Raw genomic sequence first — 18,093 nt, 5'->3', positions numbered from 1 at the left:
ATCTTGGCTAGTGAAGTCCTATGAGTTCATGTGAAGAAATTGCGCAACAAATAAGGTCACAAAATAAATAAAGACTAGATTGGCATACAGCATTGCGATAACGAAAAGTAGTCTGCGGCTCCATAGATGAAATACCATATGATCTGCCACATCACCATTTTATGGGTACAAGACATCTTCAGTTCGTTTTGACGATGAAAACCCGCCATCGATTCCCTTGATCGACCACTCGCATAAATACGAGAATTCGATGAGGGAGACCAACTTGTTGTGAAGATGTAACTACACACCCCAGATGATCCGTTCTGCTTTCGGAGACCTGGATAGATATAAATCCATTGTTGTTGGAGTACATATGATTTACTATTGATTTTGTGGAGCTGCTGTCATCTGCCGAGCTGATTGATTTTATAAGTAGGGATGATGCCCGAGGAACCAAGGTTCACCTCATTTTCCCTACACTTCACGGCTTAGGGCTGCATCAGCTTGTCCAAAAAGTTCATGCCCATTAAAATCGAACCAGTAACTGGCTCCCCACCAGTTGCCGGTCGGACCAACTATGCCAAATCCCTTGCAGAAAGCTGTTTTTGCAAGTGATCTTGCCAATTTTGTAATGAAATTGATAAACAAGTATCAACAGCGATCGTATAAATGATTGTATAAAGTGCATTCTCGTTCCCAATCGATTGCTTGTATATTCTGGCACTTCTCTAAAGGTACAATCCCAAAGTTTGAAAGTTGCGTGGCATAGTTCACCTTATCCAGTTAATTGCGATGATTTTCTCTAGCTAATTATATAAGTTATGCGGATCTGTGGAAGAACATGGACGACCTAGTTCATGGCTTTGCATTAGTGCAAACTTCAATAGAAGTGGCGAAATATGTACAAAGAGCAAGTGCTAGCAACAAACTTGGAACATGATGTGCAGGAAGCAGAGACCTCGAGTCCATAAGCATAGCAGAAGTGCCAGTACTCTTTAGGACATCAATGAACAAGAATATAAGATCAGGTTACTGCTACTTCTGTTGTCCATTGATACTCAATCTCCTGCATCATCCGCATCACTTCCACCTACTTGTGCTTCACTGCTCACCCAAAAGTTGGTCCCATCGAAGTCGACCACCTTAACCCTGCTTAGAAGTGGGATACAATGACAGTAAATCGAAAACAAAGATAAAGGTCACAAATAATCAGCAAATTGCAAAAAATTTGTACCTCTCTAATATGAACTTCCCCTCCTTGTATTTCTGTGCCTTGTCAGGAGCAACCTCCTGCAGTCAAGCCGGTGAACCATTAATATCATTGATTTCATAAGCTAAAATGTATCAGAGGTAGTTCTATGATCTCACATATTTCCACCCTACAATTGATCCACATCCGATGCAAAATATATCAGAAACAGTATGCAATCCAGTGATCATCATCCTCTCTTCCTTGTACCCCAGCAAGATATTTACCCTGTCAAACATTCAAGAGTTATGTAAGAAAGATGAACGGTCCAAAAAGAACTTAATCCCCTGGGAAAGGATTGTGGGTTGATGCAAAGACTTCAAGTTGAAGGAGATCAAAACTTCATGCCTGAGGTTTGTTTCTTGGCATAATGTGGTTGCCTGCTACTAGCTCGTGACTAGAGGAAAGGACAAAAAATTTGGAAAACTAGTGTACGATTGAATTTAAGTACTACTTGCTTCACATCTAGCAGAGGTCATTTCCCAAACATCAAGTTGGTAAGACATAAAAAATTCAAAACAAATGCAACAATATGGCATCCGAGTTGAACGTGAGGCTTTCCTAAGTGAGGTGGGGAAACTGCACAGTTTTACTAATAGGTAAGTGGTGAGAGATACTGTTTTTTTGCTCAGATCTCTGTTCAAGAAAGGAAAGTGATTCTGTAAATCCTTGTTGAGAAGACATAGATCTTCGTGCACACTAAGCAACGTAATGAGCAAGGTTGGCCCAGGCATTTGCTCTCCAGTCTGCTGTATCAAAAGCATAAGGGAAGCATGCAAATATGCAAATGCTAAGGCTCATTTGGGTTTCCAGTGAGCTGTTCAAGAATAAGTGTGCTATAGGATGTCATAATGTATCTTAGTATTGTAAGAAGCCAAAATAACCAAGGAAGAGGATGAATGAGAAATACTCTAGGCCACAACAGGATAAATACACCATCTATTTTTGGAAGGCCAGAAGATGCTGAAGTTTGAAGTTCAAATTACTGTACAAATTACAACAGCATAGAAGAAGTATGAAGCATTCTGGATAGTGGTGGGCATAGTTAAATAGTGGCTGTCAGTTGCATGTCGTTGCCTAATGCTTCAATGGCAGAGATTACTGTTCTAGATGAAACTGTTTTGATTAGCCAAACAGTATGAAACTCAACAGCCCTATGCCTTTGTAGTGTAGATGGTAAATCAGATCTCAAAATCTGAAGTAGTAAAGAACAAATATGGGAAGATGTGTAGAGATAACATGGTAATATTGTATAGAAATGGTTTGGCATGGTAAATCTTAGATAGGCTACCTCAACAGCTTACCTGAACTTCAAAAGTAATTTCAGAGTAACAAACCATAAAAGGTATTAAATGAATAATAAAAGCTTAGCCAATAAAAAATATGAGGTGTATTCATAACCAAAGAAAGATGAAAACAAATTAGACATGTTATCTAGTCAACAGGTGGAATTCTTTCCATAGCTCTAAAAAGATTAGAATGAACACTGGATTGATTTGCTAGTGTTGGTGAACTTGGTCTAGCATTTGATCAGAATTAACCTTCAAACACATATATACAAAAAACACCTGGGTCCCTAGAGGTTGTGTATTCATCACTTTCGTAATATCACCACCTCAAGGAGACTCAATGCTGTTCGCAAGTCATGGAGGACATTAAGAGGTCATCAGAAACATCATTGAAGTTGATATAAAGTGGAAAAGGAGAAAAGCTTTATTGGACTAACACATGGGCAGGGAAGAGGTCCAAAAACAAGAGCCTTGCCATGTAGAAATTAAACCAATTTCAAAAAAACTTGAAAATCCAAATTCATATTGTTAAAAAGAATGATCATATAGATACAATATTTCAAATGGAAACCAAGACAAAGCAGTAATACGTTACATGTTACTGAAATTAAGGAAGGAAGTTTACGATAAAGTGCTTAAATACAAACTGATTCTTCACATTCACTTTCGAGAATGAAAGATTAAAATATAACCAGGCCATTTTGAATAGTTAACTTGGCAAAAGCATATCAAAAACTCTTGTGCTTCTAGGCATGATTTCTTGAGTTTCATCAACAGCACACGGGCTGATATACAGGCATTAAGCAGTATTGCACCTTCTGCATGGAGGACACGGGGCTGATACATTTCATAGAACTGCATTTTGTCTACAGAAAGTACAGTATGACATGCAAAGATTGCATTGGCCAGTTTCCTTGGCCATCATGGAAAATGAACCAGCAGGAGGACCGGTTGAATAACTTCCATATATAAACACTAGTTTCAACATATAGACACTGGTTATTCTGATGGGTGATGGTGCTTTCTCACACTGTCGGTTGCATTATCCATGAATCAGCAACGAAAACCTTGGTGAGAAATCATGTAGATATCATTCTCTTCCAAATAAGACAATCGAACACAAGAAAAATTGGCTTCAACTTTGTTTGATGGACATGAATCTAAAATTTTGACAGCACATCACCATTAAAATAAGATGAACATAAATGAATTCTAAGTTTCCATAAGTTCCATGCTATCCAGCTTTGCCATGTTACACCAACATGAAATTCACTATGGTCATAGAGAACTATAAATGGGCTTCGTCATTAGACAAAAAGTTGAATCTTTCTTCAAATGTGACTAACCGTCTTAAAAGAGAAACATTCAGCAAACAGAAGGCAGTCACTGAGATATAACCAATTAATGTACTAAATGACATTGCTTCGGAAATAAAACAAAGTTTCTTCAGGCATTGCAGTATATAGAAAAGGATTCTTTTAGAGAGTTGTCAACCAAAAATTGCAAATCCTGTATATGAGTAAGGGGAAACTGAGACACTTACACTTTGTTGAAAAGATATGCCTTTCCGTGCCTGCAGTGAAACTGCTGCTTATAAAGCATATAGAAAGAAGGTAAGTTCACTTCATAGGGACTACTAAAAACAGTAAAATAATAACATGAAATAACCTTTTAAAAACACAACAAAAAATCAACACGAGAGTGCCTTAAAAGAGGTACGCTGCCAACCAATCATAACAAAGTTTCATGCGGTTCTGTTACCGTCTAATAGGATTAGCAACCAAATATTATAAACCTAGACCTTCCATTCGTTAATAGGGGAAACGAGAGATGTTAAGACCTTAATATAGGATTGCAACCTAGTGAACCCTTGATCCAGACAACTAGGATATGTTGGGAGACTGTATCGTACAACTGATTCAAATACTCCAAGATATCCAACTTTGAGTGCGGGTACTGAAACACCAGTTACCATAAAAAAGTGAGAACAGGACACCGCTTGATATTTTGCCATTACCAAATTTAAGGGTGTCATCAGTTTTCCATACTCCTTTCTTTTCTTCCTTACCTCTTCTGAGATAGCCAGAAAATGAGATTGGAGTACAGCTGCTCATGCATGAACAAATTTCCCTGACTGGCGATTACAGTCTGTATGTGGAAGACATTATTGCTAACGTATTAAAGACTAGTGAGTTGTAGTAAAAATTTAAAATAAAGCGCAAGTTCTTATTCACAGATTAACTCCCGAATTGAAGGTTAAGTACAGGTTGACCATTCAAAATGTTCTTATGACTCAACCGAAGAAGCACCAAGAGCAAAATTATCCCCATCAAGAGCTAAACAAGCCACGGCATCATCGATGTCAATTTCCTTAACTGAATTCTCATTTTTAAACAAAGTCAATCTATAAAAAGAAATCTGAATCAATAGAAGAAAGTCATAAGCGCCAGTTTAGTGTCCCATCATTAGTCATTTAGCGGAAAAGGGGCAGTCAACGAGGTGCGCTGTCGCACGATCGGAGGAATTTAGCGACAAGGAGGAACATGGAAGAGGTAACAGACCTTAGAAACGACGTCTTCGACGAGGGCGAGATGGGTCTGACAGTACTTGCATGTGTATATCCTTCCATGGAGGTACATCAGGTGAACCCTCCCCATTGCAATCCCACTCACTGACCAATGACCAAGCCGCCGATGCGTTTAAACGGGAACCAGGAAGAGACACTGAAGAATGAAACAGGCTCTCCTTCCCCTTCAAGTGTACGAGTATTTCTCTCCTCCTCTTTCTCCAACCCCCACAACGCCTCCCCCAAACCTTGGGACCATCAGACGGGGATTTATGCAGAACCGAAGCAGAAAATTGGAGAGTCCTCCTGTTTGGGGCAACCACATCTTAGACGACGTTGCCGGACCTTTTCTAGAGGCACGTGGAGACTGTTTGGGTAACGTTTTAGGAGGACCTGGAACAAACGCTTTTTGTTTGGCAAGGGAACACTTTGCCAGGGTTGCTTATTGAACACATTAGTGGTTGGGGTAAATTAACGAACACTTATCCAAATATTAAAATAGTGTTCCAGCCATCAAAGAACGCTTTGTTCTTCACCACATCGTTTGCTTACCTAAAAACTTGTCCACCCCATCCTGTTTTCTGCTTTTGTCAAGTATCTGCAAATCCGATGGGCATATGCACTGTGCAACGTTTGAATGCAGTTAATGAAGCCAACATTGCGGCAATAATTAAACAACCTCCCCTCAAATCGTTAATGACTGCCACGGCTTCACCCTTAGGACCGCCATCACTTTCACTGCAAATTTTTTTTTCCCTTTATATATGCTGTTGAAACAGATTACAAAATGGTCTATTCTTTTCCATCTTTATCTTTTTGGACTGTTGAAATTGGAAAATTTGCTAACATTTAAATTCAGGAAGCCAACTTCCGCTCACAAGGCTCAAAATTAAGCACAAGCGATCAGATGCAGTAGACAATGACTCAATTGGAAAAAGTCGTATTTGGGGGAAAAAAAAAAAAAAAAGAGGAAAAAAATGCTCCTCAAAGTTTCAGCAAACCGGAAAAGGCATTGAGGGGCATTTTGGCCATTAACTCTGAAAAAGAAATGGACTTAATATTTTATTTTTCCTACTTCCCTTTTTTGCCCTTTGAATGAGGGCCTTTCTTTCTATGGAACGAGGACTTTGTAGTCACTGTGCGCCCCTATAAGTATAACGGGCTTCGGGGGTGGAGGCAAGGCAAGAAGGCCTGGAACCTGAAAGCGAAGGAGGATTTTGGTACTGCCTCCTTCTGTGAAAGCTCGGGCAATGTTAGAGAAAGCGATGCGTATCGGCCCAATATGTATGCTTTTACTCTCTCACCTCTCGGAGACTGATATGGGCCGTTTCATTTATCAGCGACCCAATAAATGCCCCATCAAGATTGGGCGTTAGCCTGATATGTTGAATTTTCTTTTCTTAATTCATTCAGAACGAAAAGAAAAAAAAAAATAGGTGATATGATGGGCTTCCGATACGCGTCGACGTTTTCAAATTTTTGCTACTCCGACGCTCCGGTCACGTGAGTTTCTTGCTAAATCTGTTGAAAAGAAAACGACACATTGGTTGCTATCGACTCCAAAGTTATTTGGTTAACCTTGCATTTCCCCTTTTTGTTTTCACAACTTCCGCTTGCGTTTGGCATCGAGATGTGCATTTGGTTAATTCCTTTTATTTGGCGAAACTTGCCGAGTTTTGCAGGCACAATAATATATAATAGTTAGATTGGTGAAGTAGATATATAGAAAAGGGAGAGTGGAATTGATAGATGGATAGACAAATTAACTTGGCTCTTTCTTTCGTTATCCAGCGCATGGTTATCCGCCCCACCCCGCATAGGTTCTATATATCCTTCAATTCTGTAAGGCCTTTCTTATTTCCCCAGGCGATCAGACATTTTTCAGCTCGAATTGCTCGACATAATGTTTAGAAATGCTGAGCAGCGGGCCGATGTTTGCAAACAGAGGGTGAAACTGAAAGGTTGTTTTTGTTACGAAGAGTAGCAGCGCAGTAGGAGTGCCCACGCACGACTAAGGCGCACAGTGAAGTGAAAAGCAACACAAGCCTGTCTTCCTGGGAATGGAATTTACAGCACGAAGAGTAGCAGCAGTAGGAGTGCATCTTTGAACATTAATAATTACATGCGCGCGCAGCTCTTAGTCAATCACAATTAAGACGTACAAGTTCAACTCGGGGGAAACGAAGGGCGTCTAGGAAGAAGAGGAAAAGGTGTCGAAGATGGTGGTGTGGAGAGGATCGCTCAAGTGGGTGGCCCAGTTGTTGAGAGGGCCCTTGCCGGTGGCAGCTGCCTGGACGGCGAAGCCCAGGAACCCGATCATTGCTAGCCGGGCGTGCTTGATCTCCGCCAGCTGCAGCTGGCTCTTCTTCTCCGGGTCGGACGCCAGCCCCAGTGGGTCGAAGGGGCCGCCAGGGTATATCCTCTTCTCCGGGTCCAGCTCCCCGTTCCTCTGGAACTCAATGTATCCGATCACCAACACCTCGATCCATATCAACGTGGAAATGGAGAATGGAAGTGGGAGCCCCAGGTAGGACGATCCTTCAACCAATTCCACCTGCGACATGCGTCCGTGGAAATTAACTCAAATTCGTTGTAAGAAATGTTTAGATCGAAGCGACCCATCGGTTCAATCTAAGGGTCCGGGGACTCACATGATCAGGATAGTATTATATATTATGCACTAAAAAGAAAAAAAAGAAAAGGTGGGTACCCACCTTGCCAGCGTCCTGCCAGGTGACGCCGGTGAGGGCCTCGACGGCGAGGGCCCCGAGGGTGGCGAGCATGGCCCAGCGGCCATGGATGAGCTCGCACTCCCTGAAGCGCTGGAGTCCGAAGACCTCGCTGTAGGGCTGGAAGGGGGTGGACTTGACGTCCGAGCTCTCGAACCTGGTGCCGATGATGTCACCCGCTGGGTTCTTGGCCAGGTTCTGGTCCAGGGAGTCGAGCTCGAACTGCAGGTACTCGGCAGGCTTGCCCAGGCCGAAGGGATCGAAGCCGTAGTCGCCGACAAGAGTGCCGTCCAGCCATTCGGGGGCCTTGGCTCCAGGGAACCAGAGGGGCCTGTCCGACACCACCCTTTTGGGCGACGACTTCTTCACCGTCTTCTTCCCGCCACCGAACCCGAACCTTGCCTGGAACCTGCCGCCGTTGGCGTTGTGGACGTTGTGCAGGCGGGTGCCCAAGAAGGTGGACGTGGCTCCGGTGGTAGCAGCGGCCATTCTCCCCGTTCACTCTCTGAATTGTTTCTCGATGAGAGTGAGAGGGCGTCGTGATGATGCGATGAGGCTTTTCATCATCATACTAAGTAGTAAGTCGTAGTTTAAAGACTTGGTGCCTCCGCTCTATCCTCCGTCCTTATCATCTGCCGTCCGCTGAGGAGAGCGTATCCATCTGACGACTCTCCTCAACTGAACCTTATCTTCTGCCTTATCTTCTCTATTATCCCTGGGGCCCACCATTTCTCGGCTGGCCCCTTTTGCGTTGGATCTGTGGCTCGCGGAGAGCACCGAGTGCAACGTGTCGACCTCAGGTTGGGGATGAGTGATTCTTTTGACCAGGATGGGGGACGGACATTGGCCACCGGTCGGTATTCACATATGTCACCCTCCCATCTTCCGATATCTCGATAAGTAAGAAGAAAATTAAATTGGTTCGTCCTGTGTTTATGGGCAATCCAGACATCCGCATGTCCGTGCTCGCTCCGATATTTCACTGCACTCCTTTCAAACCATGCATGAGTGCTTACTTCGTTACTGCAGTCATGCGCTTCCCAAGATAGCAGTTTATATATCAAGGGGGATCCAAGCCCACAAAATAAATCATGAGAAGCTAATTTTTCTTCGTGTGTCCTCTTGGTGTGCTCTTCAAATAATTTTAGGCCTACTTTCTTAGCACGTATATTTAAAACCCATATGATCAAATATTCAGATCCTATCTGGACATCATAATTTTTCATCATTGTAATATCATGATAGGGATTATATATGTCGATTAAAGAATTGGAACCATCTTCATTCTAGACTTGATGTAAAACCGCACTTGAAGAGAGGCGGGTTTTGAAGAAGATGCGAAAATGGGGCTTGAGTACTATAGTTGAATCCCCATTAGTACAACCCACATATCCACTTGAACCCTTTAGTTGGAACCCCGCGAGCACAACCCACCCCAGGGAGTTCAATACAACCCACCCGATTATTCCCCATCAGTACAACCCACCTAGCTGTTCATTTGATGATATGTCCTCGTTGTAAAAATCATAAAATCCATGACTGTGTAATTAAATAGAACTCAATAGATCATTTGTCTGAATTATATCATTCGCTTGATGAACCATGATTTTTTCCATAGATTATCAACAAAAGAATGTCACATCAGATCTACATTAGATTCATGGATCTTAAATTTGAAGTGCTAAAACGTATGTATGTCATTAACATCAAAAGGAACATGTCTCAAATCTAATAAAGTACTTTGACTGTATATGCAATGTATGTTGATGCTCCACTGTTATTATTTAGATTTGTCTTAAAGTATAACCATGTACTATCTTTTATAATATTCAAATAGTATTGGGAATAATGCGCAGTTAACAGAGGTCAACAGAATATTGCTTCCTAAACCTTCATATTGGACATGAAGAACGTATATATATATATATATACACACAAAGCAAACCCATCGTCAAATAAACTTGTCAATGACAAGGATAAAATTACTAGTCAAATGTGTTTTATCGATAGTTGAAGATTGAAATAATTGCATGACTATATTGGAAAAGTCCAAATTATTTTAAGGGCTTGATACACAGACAAGACAAATCAAAATTTATACATCAACCACTTTAGTTTTGACTAAACTACAAATGGGAGCTTATGTTTTGTGCCAATAACAAATCCACCCTCAACTTTTCAAGGGCAACAAAGAGGCACAAGTCACTACCTTAATCGGAGATAGTCAGACTATTTTTTAAATTCAATGCAACAGTTGTTGGTCTAAAAGTGGTTCTTTTTTTTTTAAAGTTTTTTTGTGTTTCACTTCTACTTCTAACAATCTTGTTTGCATGAAATTTTCTTAATTTTGTAACCTATTATTGTGAAAACAAAAATCACTTGTTCAAGAGTATCTAACACTCCTTAATACTGATACCAAATAAGTTGAAGCCTAAGAAGACTTTCTGTAAAGCATATATTTTTCTTTCACTATGTTCTTTTATTGTTGCAACGGAAATGATGAGGCATCAGATTCAGTTTTCTCAAAATAAATTAGTTTTCTTATTGCTGACATTTTCCATGGTTTTGATTCAACTATACTTTTTTACAGGGGAAAACAAGTGAAAATAATTATGTGATGCAGATAACTTTAAATGGTGTATGCTAGTGCCCAATCTACGATGACTATTTTTCACTGTGCTATTTCATTATTGTTACGGAAAGGATGAGACATCGAATTCAGTTTTTTCAAAGTAAATTAGTTCTCTTATTGCTGACATTCTCCATGGTTTTGATTCAACTATACTTTTCTACGAGAAAAAACGAGTGGAAAGAAAATGTAGGTAACTGTAAATGGTGTATGCTAGAGCTCAGTCTATAGTGCCCACATCTAGTGTAGAATCATTATCAATTTCAGATGGTAAAAGTTTTAGCTTTAACTTGTCATCTTACGTTTTTTTTTTATAAAAGAACAGTTTAGAAGCTTTCGATAGTTACATGGACCTAATACCTTCACATGTCACTATAATTTATTCTTTTTTAGAGGGCCAAATGTCAACAACAAAAATGAAACTTTACTACCTTTAAGCACAAGGCTAAAAGCCTTAAAAGAAAAACATGAAGACATTTTTGTTGTCCCCTCTTCATTTTGTGACAGCTTCGTGTTTCGATGACACTTTCATCGATGATTCTTCCAAAGCTCTTTTGGACCCTGTATTACTTAAAGTTGTTTCTAATGCCTTTATGAACATAGAAACGCCACTCGATAAGGACAATCTCATCGATCATTCTTGCAAAGCTTCTTTGGACCCCGTACCCCTTAAAGATGCTTCTGATGTCTTTACAAACATTGAAACACCACTAGATAAATTAAATGCAACGATTGCTGGTCTAAAGGTTTTTCTCGCTTTCTTAAAATTTTTTTGTGCTTAACTTCTACTTCTGACAATCTTGTTTGCATAAATTTTTTTATTTTTGTAACCTATTATTATGAAAGCAGAAATCACTTGTTCAAGAGTATCTAACACTCGTCAATACTGCTATCAAGTAAGTTGAAGCCTGAGAAAGCTTTCTTTAAAGCATGTATTTTTTTCTCACTCTGTTCTTTCATTGTTGCTACGGAAAGGATGAGACATTAGATTAGTTTTCTCAAAATAAATTAGTTCTCTTATTGCTGACATTTTCCATGGTTTTGACTCAAATATGTTTTTTCTACAGGGGGAAACAAGTGATATATGCTAGTGCCTAGTTTATGATGACTATTTTTACTGTGCTCTTTCATTATTTATAGAAAGGATGAGATATCAGATTCAGTTTTCTCAAAATAAATTAGTTTTCTTATTGTTGACATTTTTCATGGTTTTGATTCAACTATACTTTTCTACGGGGGTAAACAAGTGAAAAGAATTATGTGATGTAGATAACTGTAAATAGTGTACGCTAGTGCCTATTCTATGGTGACTATGTGCTCTTTCATTGTTGCTACGGAAAGGATGAGATATCATATTCAATTTTTTCAAAATAAATTAGTTCTCTTATTGCCGGTATATTCCATCGTTTTGATTCAACTATACTTTTTTATGGAGGGAAACAAGTGGAAAAAATTCTGTGATGCAGATAATTATAAATGGTGTATGCTAGTGTCGAGTCTACGGTGACTATTTTTCACTGTGTTCTTTCATTGTCGCTACGAAAAAGATGATACGTCAATAAGGAAAATGAAACTTCACCATCTTTAAGCACAAGACTAAAAGCCTTAAAAGAGAACATGGAAGTACTTTTGTTGTCCTCACTTCCTTTTGTGATAGCTACGCGTTTCGAGGACACTCTCATCAATGATTTTTTGGAAGCTCCTTTGGTCCTCATACCACCTAAAGCTCCTTTGTGAAGGTGATGAATGTGGTGAAAAGTCCTTCATCGGCCATGGGATTTCTTTTACATAGTTGGAACTTGGAAGCACTGCGTTAAATGATCCATGTTGGTTAAAACTAAGCAAGTGTGTAGTTAAGTTCTTCTATCACATATCTTCAGCTGTGGTTCTTATTCTTTTATCATATCTTCGGTTGTCGTTTTTTCCCCTTTCTTAACTAGAAGATGTGAACTTTATCAATATTTCATAGCCTCTTAAGAATAATAACATCTTTACTTTTATGAACTTACCCGGTTAGTGGAGCACTCTTTTAATATTTCATCTAAAATGTACATGTTTTCATGTCTATTTGCAATAAGCTTTTAATAGAATAAAGAAAGCTTGTAGATAAGAAAACTCAAACAGGTCGTTTGGTATCTGTTACACATCAGTCCAAGAACACCTTGTTCTAGGACATCACCAAATGTTGATAGAAAATGACAAACACATTGTTCTTGTGTTCTCGAGGGATGCAAAAAATGTGGCCATACTTGAAAATCCTTGGAACGTGAGGAAAGAGGTTGGCATAGTGAGAGCCAGCCATCACTCTTAGGAGAATCATTTTGAGACTTGTTTGTGGGAAGGTTGCTTTTTATGGGCATCAATCTCTTGCACAGGAGAGCGCTAGGAATTTTTTATTAGGGAGTAATTATCTAGCACTCATATTTTACAACCAGTAATTATTCTCTCCGTATCATATAATAAATTGAAGTGTAGCCAACAATTTTGCTTCATTAATAGTGGCTGTTTACATTGTTGAGCCTTTGTAATAGTGAACGTCATCCATTGCTGCTTTAATCGATCTTGTAGGCATTTGAACAAACATATGGGAGGCGCTCCTACGAAAACGTCTGCACGCCTCTCAAACCTTCACGTTCAATATTCACAACAAAAATACATAAAATACGAATATTATCTTCTACCCAATTTAAACAGTTTGTATGTATTTACGATACCGAACTTTCCGAATAAAAAGTTCAGAAATCGTGAACCAGAGGTTCGTAAGTATGGATGCATTAGACCCCGAATGGAGAGAGAGAGAGAGAGAGATGAAAATAGCTTAATTAATTAAACGAAGTCAGTGGCTAGCTCTATTGAATGATTGTAAGGTGCATTCTAAAAATAATGTCATTCCTAATAGTGCAAATAGACCAGCAAAGAGAGAGAGAGAAGGGAATGACTTCGTTACTTTTAACTGGCAGGAAATAGACGCCAGAAAATCAAGGAGAGAGAGCTTCAAATAAAGAAAATGACAAACGCTCGCGCCTCGCGCTTACTTTAAGGGCCTTTTAATGTTTTTGGCAATACATAGCGTGTTCTTTGGCACATTTATTTTCTTACGGAACTTTTTCATTGGAAACCATCTTACAAGTGGTGGTGTGTGAGTAGTGATTAAAAGTTGAGGGTCCGTTGGTTGTCCTTCAATAATTGAGGGTGGATCCCTTGTAGGTTTGAAACATGAGCATCCATTTGTAATTTTTTCTTCGTAAAATACTTTCAGGCGTGGGAAGAGAATTTGAAGGCAGATGACTGTGGAGTTTTATTTTACTTGGAACGTTTTGACCTTTTCCCTACGAGAGATAGAGGTGTATCAAGCAATTGTAGAAAAGTTTGCTTCTCACTATTAGGAGTTAGGAGATACATATATAAGCATCAGCAACGCATCTTTAAGCCTCATGGACACATCTTCTTTGAACTCTTTCTAACTGAAGGGGGAAAAAGGACGGATCTTCCCCATCTTCATTAGGAGGAAATGTAGACCAAATAATTGCTTTTGGCAAAGCCGATGGCCATAATTGAAACATCGGTTGCAGTGCAGTTTTGTTGTCGATGTACGATATAGGTTGCACCATTTAAAATTAATTTTGATTTTTCTTAATGTTTTTCTCGAAGGTCTAACTATATATGGGTTCCACTTTTCATCAATACCTAGAAAATATGTTTTTGAATTAACTTGTTTGAATTGTTGTTAAAAATCTCATAAACAATTGATTGAAGCCTGAAACTTGATTGAAACTCTATCCTTAAAAATCACATTATACATCCACATAAATCGATTGAAGCTTGAAACTATTTCCAACAGTAAATGTCACATTTGCGTGGTCAGTGTTATAAAAGAGACCCAAAATACTGTTTTCAAAAACATGTAAATTCCTCGATTTGTCAAGTCCGATGACCACTTTTTGGATTCACTTGTTGGAATTGTTGATAAAAATCTCATAAACAATTGATTTAAGCTTGAAACTTGATTGAAACTCTATCCTCTCTATCCTTATAAAATCACATTATACATCCACATAAATCGATTGAAGCATGAAACTATTTCCAACAGTAAATGTCACATTTGCGTGGTTAGTGTTATAAAAGAGACACCCAAAATACTGTTTTCAAAAACATGTAAATTCATGGATTTGTCAAGTCCGATGACCACTCGTATATATATATATATATATATATATATATATATAGTCCGTCCCATGACACTAAGCGTTGAAATTAACCCAAACTGAAAATTTTCTTCAGGGATGGAGCGTACCTAATTGATCATCAAAAGCAAAGCACCAACTTGACAGCCCGAACCCATTATGGCCAACTCACGATTTCGAAGCCCCACGTTCTTCTAATTCAATTTTAGGCTTCCTAGTGTCCCATACTCATCCAAATGTTTTATGCATGCCTGCGATTCTGGACAAGTTGTAGGCGAATCCCATCTTATTAAGATCGAGTGGCTTGGCCTTCTGACTAAGAGACAATGACACTTGAACTTCACTTATAACTTTATCAATGTGCGAATAAGTAGAATGTAACTAAAGTCTCTTTCTATTCGATCGGTTCAGACTCTATTGAACAACTCTTATCGCCTGTCGCAGTACAAGAAACAAAAAGGTTTTTCTTACACATACTCCTCTCGTAAGATAAAATTTATCTGTTAGAAGCGTTGAGGTAAGATGATGCATGGGGAATGAGTGGAGGACCCCAACAATCATGTTATCGGCCGATATAATCATATTTAGCTGTCATGGGTTGCAAGGACCCCAACAACCGAACAACCCGACCCGACTACATTAACAAGGAAATTGGCGAGGAACAAAGGAGAAATTAAAATTCACTCTCCCCTCCGTCTTCGGAGCTAAGCAGAGAGAGGGGGGGAGGTTGGGGCCTGGTTACTACTACTCATGCAATCAATCGATCGATCGATCGATCCTGCGGGGGTGAAAGGGACAGTGGATATTTAAAGGCTCTAGTTGCGCCAAAGAAACCAAGCTCTCATCATCTACCGTTCAAACCGTGCGTGGAGGACCAACCAAAGTTCGTCTTCCTCATCGCGACAGCCCCCCGTCTACCACCCAATTCCGTTTCCTGACCTCTGCCTCTGTCTTCGCTCGCTCTTCCGACCAAGCACGCAGTCAACGTATCCATGGCAGAGCAGACGTGGGAGAGCAGTGTCACCTCTTCCATCAACGCCCTTTTCCTCCTCTTCTCCGCCTATCTGGTCTTCGTGATGCAGCTTGGCTTCGCCATGCTCTGCGCGGGGTCGGTGCGTGCCAAGAACACCATAAACATCATGCTCAGCAACGTCATCGACGCAGCAGTGGGCAGCCTCTCCTACTACCTCTTGGGCTTCGCCTTCGCCTTCGGTTCCGGTAACCCCTTCATCGGCACCTCTTACTTCGCCCTCCACGACATCCCTGACCAGACCTTCGACTACTCCTACTTCCTCTTCCAGTGGGCCTTCGCCATCGCGGTCGCGGGCATTACCAGCGGCTCCATTGCCGAGCGCACCCAGTTCGTCGCCTACCTCATCTACTCCTTCCTCCTGACTGGCTTCGTCTACCCGGTCGTCGCGCACTGGATCTGGTCCACCGGCGGCTGGGCCAGCCCCAGCTACGACGGGGGCAGCCTCCTTTTCGACTCCGGCGCAATAGACTTCGCCGGCAGCGGCGTCGTCCACTTGGTGGGCGGGGTCGCGGGTCTGTGGGGGGCACTGATAGAAGGCCCCCGAGTAGGTCGCTTCGACGCCTTCGGTCAACCCGTGCCCATGCGAGGCCACAGCGCAACGCTTGTCGTCCTGGGCACGTTCTTGCTGTGGTTCGGCTGGTTCGGCTTCAACCCGGGCTCTTTCGTAAAGATACTCGTTCCCTACGCTTCCACCACGTCGGAGGGGAACTGGACAGCGGTGGGTCGAACCGCGGTGACGACCACCTTGGCTGGGTCAACGGCCGGCCTGGTCACGCTGTTCGGGAGGCGCGTGCTGGTGGGTCACTGGGATGCGCTGGACGTGTGCAACGGGCTGCTGGGTGGGTTCGTGGCCATCACTTCCGGCTGCGCCGTGGTCGAGCCCTGGGCTGCCATAGTCTGCGGGTTCATCGCGGCCTGGGTGCTTATGGGGCTCAACTTGTTGGCCGCGAGGTTCAAGTTGGACGACCCGCTGGAGGCGGCTCAGCTGCACGGAGGGTGCGGGGCGTGGGGGCTGCTGTTCACGGGGCTGTTTGCCAAGGAAGAGTTCGTGCTGCAGGCCTACTCCTCCTCCTCCAGGCCTTACGGGGTGCTGCTGGGAGGTGGGTGGGGGCTGCTGGGAGCACAGGTGGTGGAGCTGCTGACCATCGTGGGCTGGGTGAGCTTGACCATGGCGCCTCTCTTCTACGTGCTGCGGAGGTTGGGGCTGCTGAGAATATCGAGGGAGGAGGAGGTGGCGGGGCTGGACATCTCCAGCCACGGGGGCTATGCCTACACCAGGCACCACGACGACGGTCAATCGGCCCCCCGATTCTATGACGACTACGTGAGGCTGCGACAGGAACCCGTGCAACCGTTCTGATTTTGAAAAATTCGAGCATGCAAAATTACAAGGTGTAATTGAGTATTCATGCGTGAGGCTTTTGGTTTTTACATCTTCAAGTCTCGAAGAAGAATGGGTTGGTTTCTTCTTTTTCTTCTCTCTTTATTATTTTGTGCTGTGAAAATATAAGCATGTAATAAGGAATAGATCTCCAAGTGAGTTCGACCGATTCGAGAGTAAGTTTGCGCCGAATCTGTGTCTTTGAATTATATAGGCGCAGAGAACGCCAGTCTCCCGTCGGATGTAAAGTCTCTGTCTTGGCAACATAACATCCCGGCTTCTTTCATGAACTGTTCACTGAACTCGCTGTGAAACACATTTCCAAGGGGAGAGTGAACAAATCATAAACCATGTGTTCTCCTCCTCCTCCTCCGTTTGTCGTACTTGCAGCCAAAGCATCAGACCCTAGCCTCCTGCGGTGCCGGTTTTCACGTTTCACATTATTTTGAAAAGTCTGCGGCCTGTCGGGGTTGAGCCCTCCTAGCCAACTCTCTGAATTTAGAGCACATGAGATGAGATGAGAGACGTGCATCCGTGGAGGACCTTACCGTGTAGTGTAATGTAATGTAATGTGAATGGCTACCATACTGCGAAGCAAATAATATATGTTTCTTTAGCAAGTAAAAGTGGTTGCAGCTCGAGGGCTTTGTCAAGATGCACCAAATTGAAACGATAACATTTTAGACAAAACACATATTGGCACATGGAGAGCAATGGCAAGGAAAAGGAATTAAAAAAGGTGATTTGCCACTCATAAGTATCCAAGCCTAAGCCCACTGTTTGTTTTTTCCCGTCTCGTAAACCATCAACTTACGTACGTACGTTCGAAAAGGTTTTTTTTTTTTTTTTTTTTTTTTTTCTTTTCTGGCGAAACCACAGCTGGATAGATATACAAAAATGGCGAACAAGAAGTAGGAAATTACTGCGAAGCAGAATCGAACCCTTGAGCCAAAAAAACACAAACTCGCTTCCCTCCCCTACTCTCGTTAACCAATGGGAACGGCGCGTCCCTCACCCTCGGCTTCAAAATTCTCGTGGAAAAGCACTGACC

At 41.7% G+C, this 18,093-nt stretch overlaps 3 protein-coding genes across 5 annotated transcripts; 1 reads left to right on the top strand and 2 right to left on the bottom strand.

The window, feature by feature from the left end:
- Positions 1 to 810: 810 nt before the first annotated feature.
- Positions 811 to 5,469, bottom strand: LOC116256214 (protein yippee-like). 3 transcript variants are annotated; one of them, XM_031632504.2, is made up of 5 exons: positions 5,082 to 5,469; positions 4,064 to 4,110; positions 1,351 to 1,459; positions 1,217 to 1,272; positions 811 to 1,131 (listed from the first exon to the last, which is right to left on the bottom strand). In XM_031632504.2, the coding sequence occupies exons 1-5, from the start codon at positions 5,175 to 5,177 to the stop codon at positions 1,041 to 1,043; spliced, it is 399 nt and encodes a 132-aa protein (XP_031488364.1). In that variant the 5' UTR covers positions 5,178 to 5,469; the 3' UTR covers positions 811 to 1,040. The 3 variants fall into 3 exon arrangements, with proteins under 3 accessions (XP_031488364.1, XP_031488366.1, XP_031488365.1); XM_031632506.2 differs by having other exon boundaries at positions 4,064 to 4,104; XM_031632505.2 differs by having other exon boundaries at positions 4,064 to 4,107; positions 5,082 to 5,454.
- A 1,641-nt stretch (positions 5,470 to 7,110) lies between these two features.
- Positions 7,111 to 8,389, bottom strand: LOC116255516 (chlorophyll a-b binding protein CP29.2, chloroplastic-like). Its single transcript, XM_031631366.2, has 2 exons — positions 7,801 to 8,389; positions 7,111 to 7,640 (listed from the first exon to the last, which is right to left on the bottom strand). The coding sequence occupies exons 1-2, from the start codon at positions 8,302 to 8,304 to the stop codon at positions 7,278 to 7,280; spliced, it is 867 nt and encodes a 288-aa protein (XP_031487226.1). The 5' UTR covers positions 8,305 to 8,389; the 3' UTR covers positions 7,111 to 7,277.
- A 6,892-nt stretch (positions 8,390 to 15,281) lies between these two features.
- On the top strand, positions 15,282 to 17,211 carry LOC116255831 (ammonium transporter 1 member 3-like). The gene has a single exon (XM_031631871.2). The coding sequence runs from the start codon at positions 15,621 to 15,623 to the stop codon at positions 17,019 to 17,021; it is 1,401 nt and encodes a 466-aa protein (XP_031487731.1). The 5' UTR covers positions 15,282 to 15,620; the 3' UTR covers positions 17,022 to 17,211.
- The last annotated feature ends 882 nt before the right edge of the window (positions 17,212 to 18,093 follow it).

The sequence above is a fragment of the Nymphaea colorata genome, chromosome 6 (genome assembly GCF_008831285.2).
Source record: "Nymphaea colorata isolate Beijing-Zhang1983 chromosome 6, ASM883128v2, whole genome shotgun sequence".
NCBI classification, from domain to species: Eukaryota; Viridiplantae; Streptophyta; class Magnoliopsida; order Nymphaeales; family Nymphaeaceae; genus Nymphaea; species Nymphaea colorata.
This window is presented reverse-complemented; position numbering and strand designations above follow the sequence as displayed.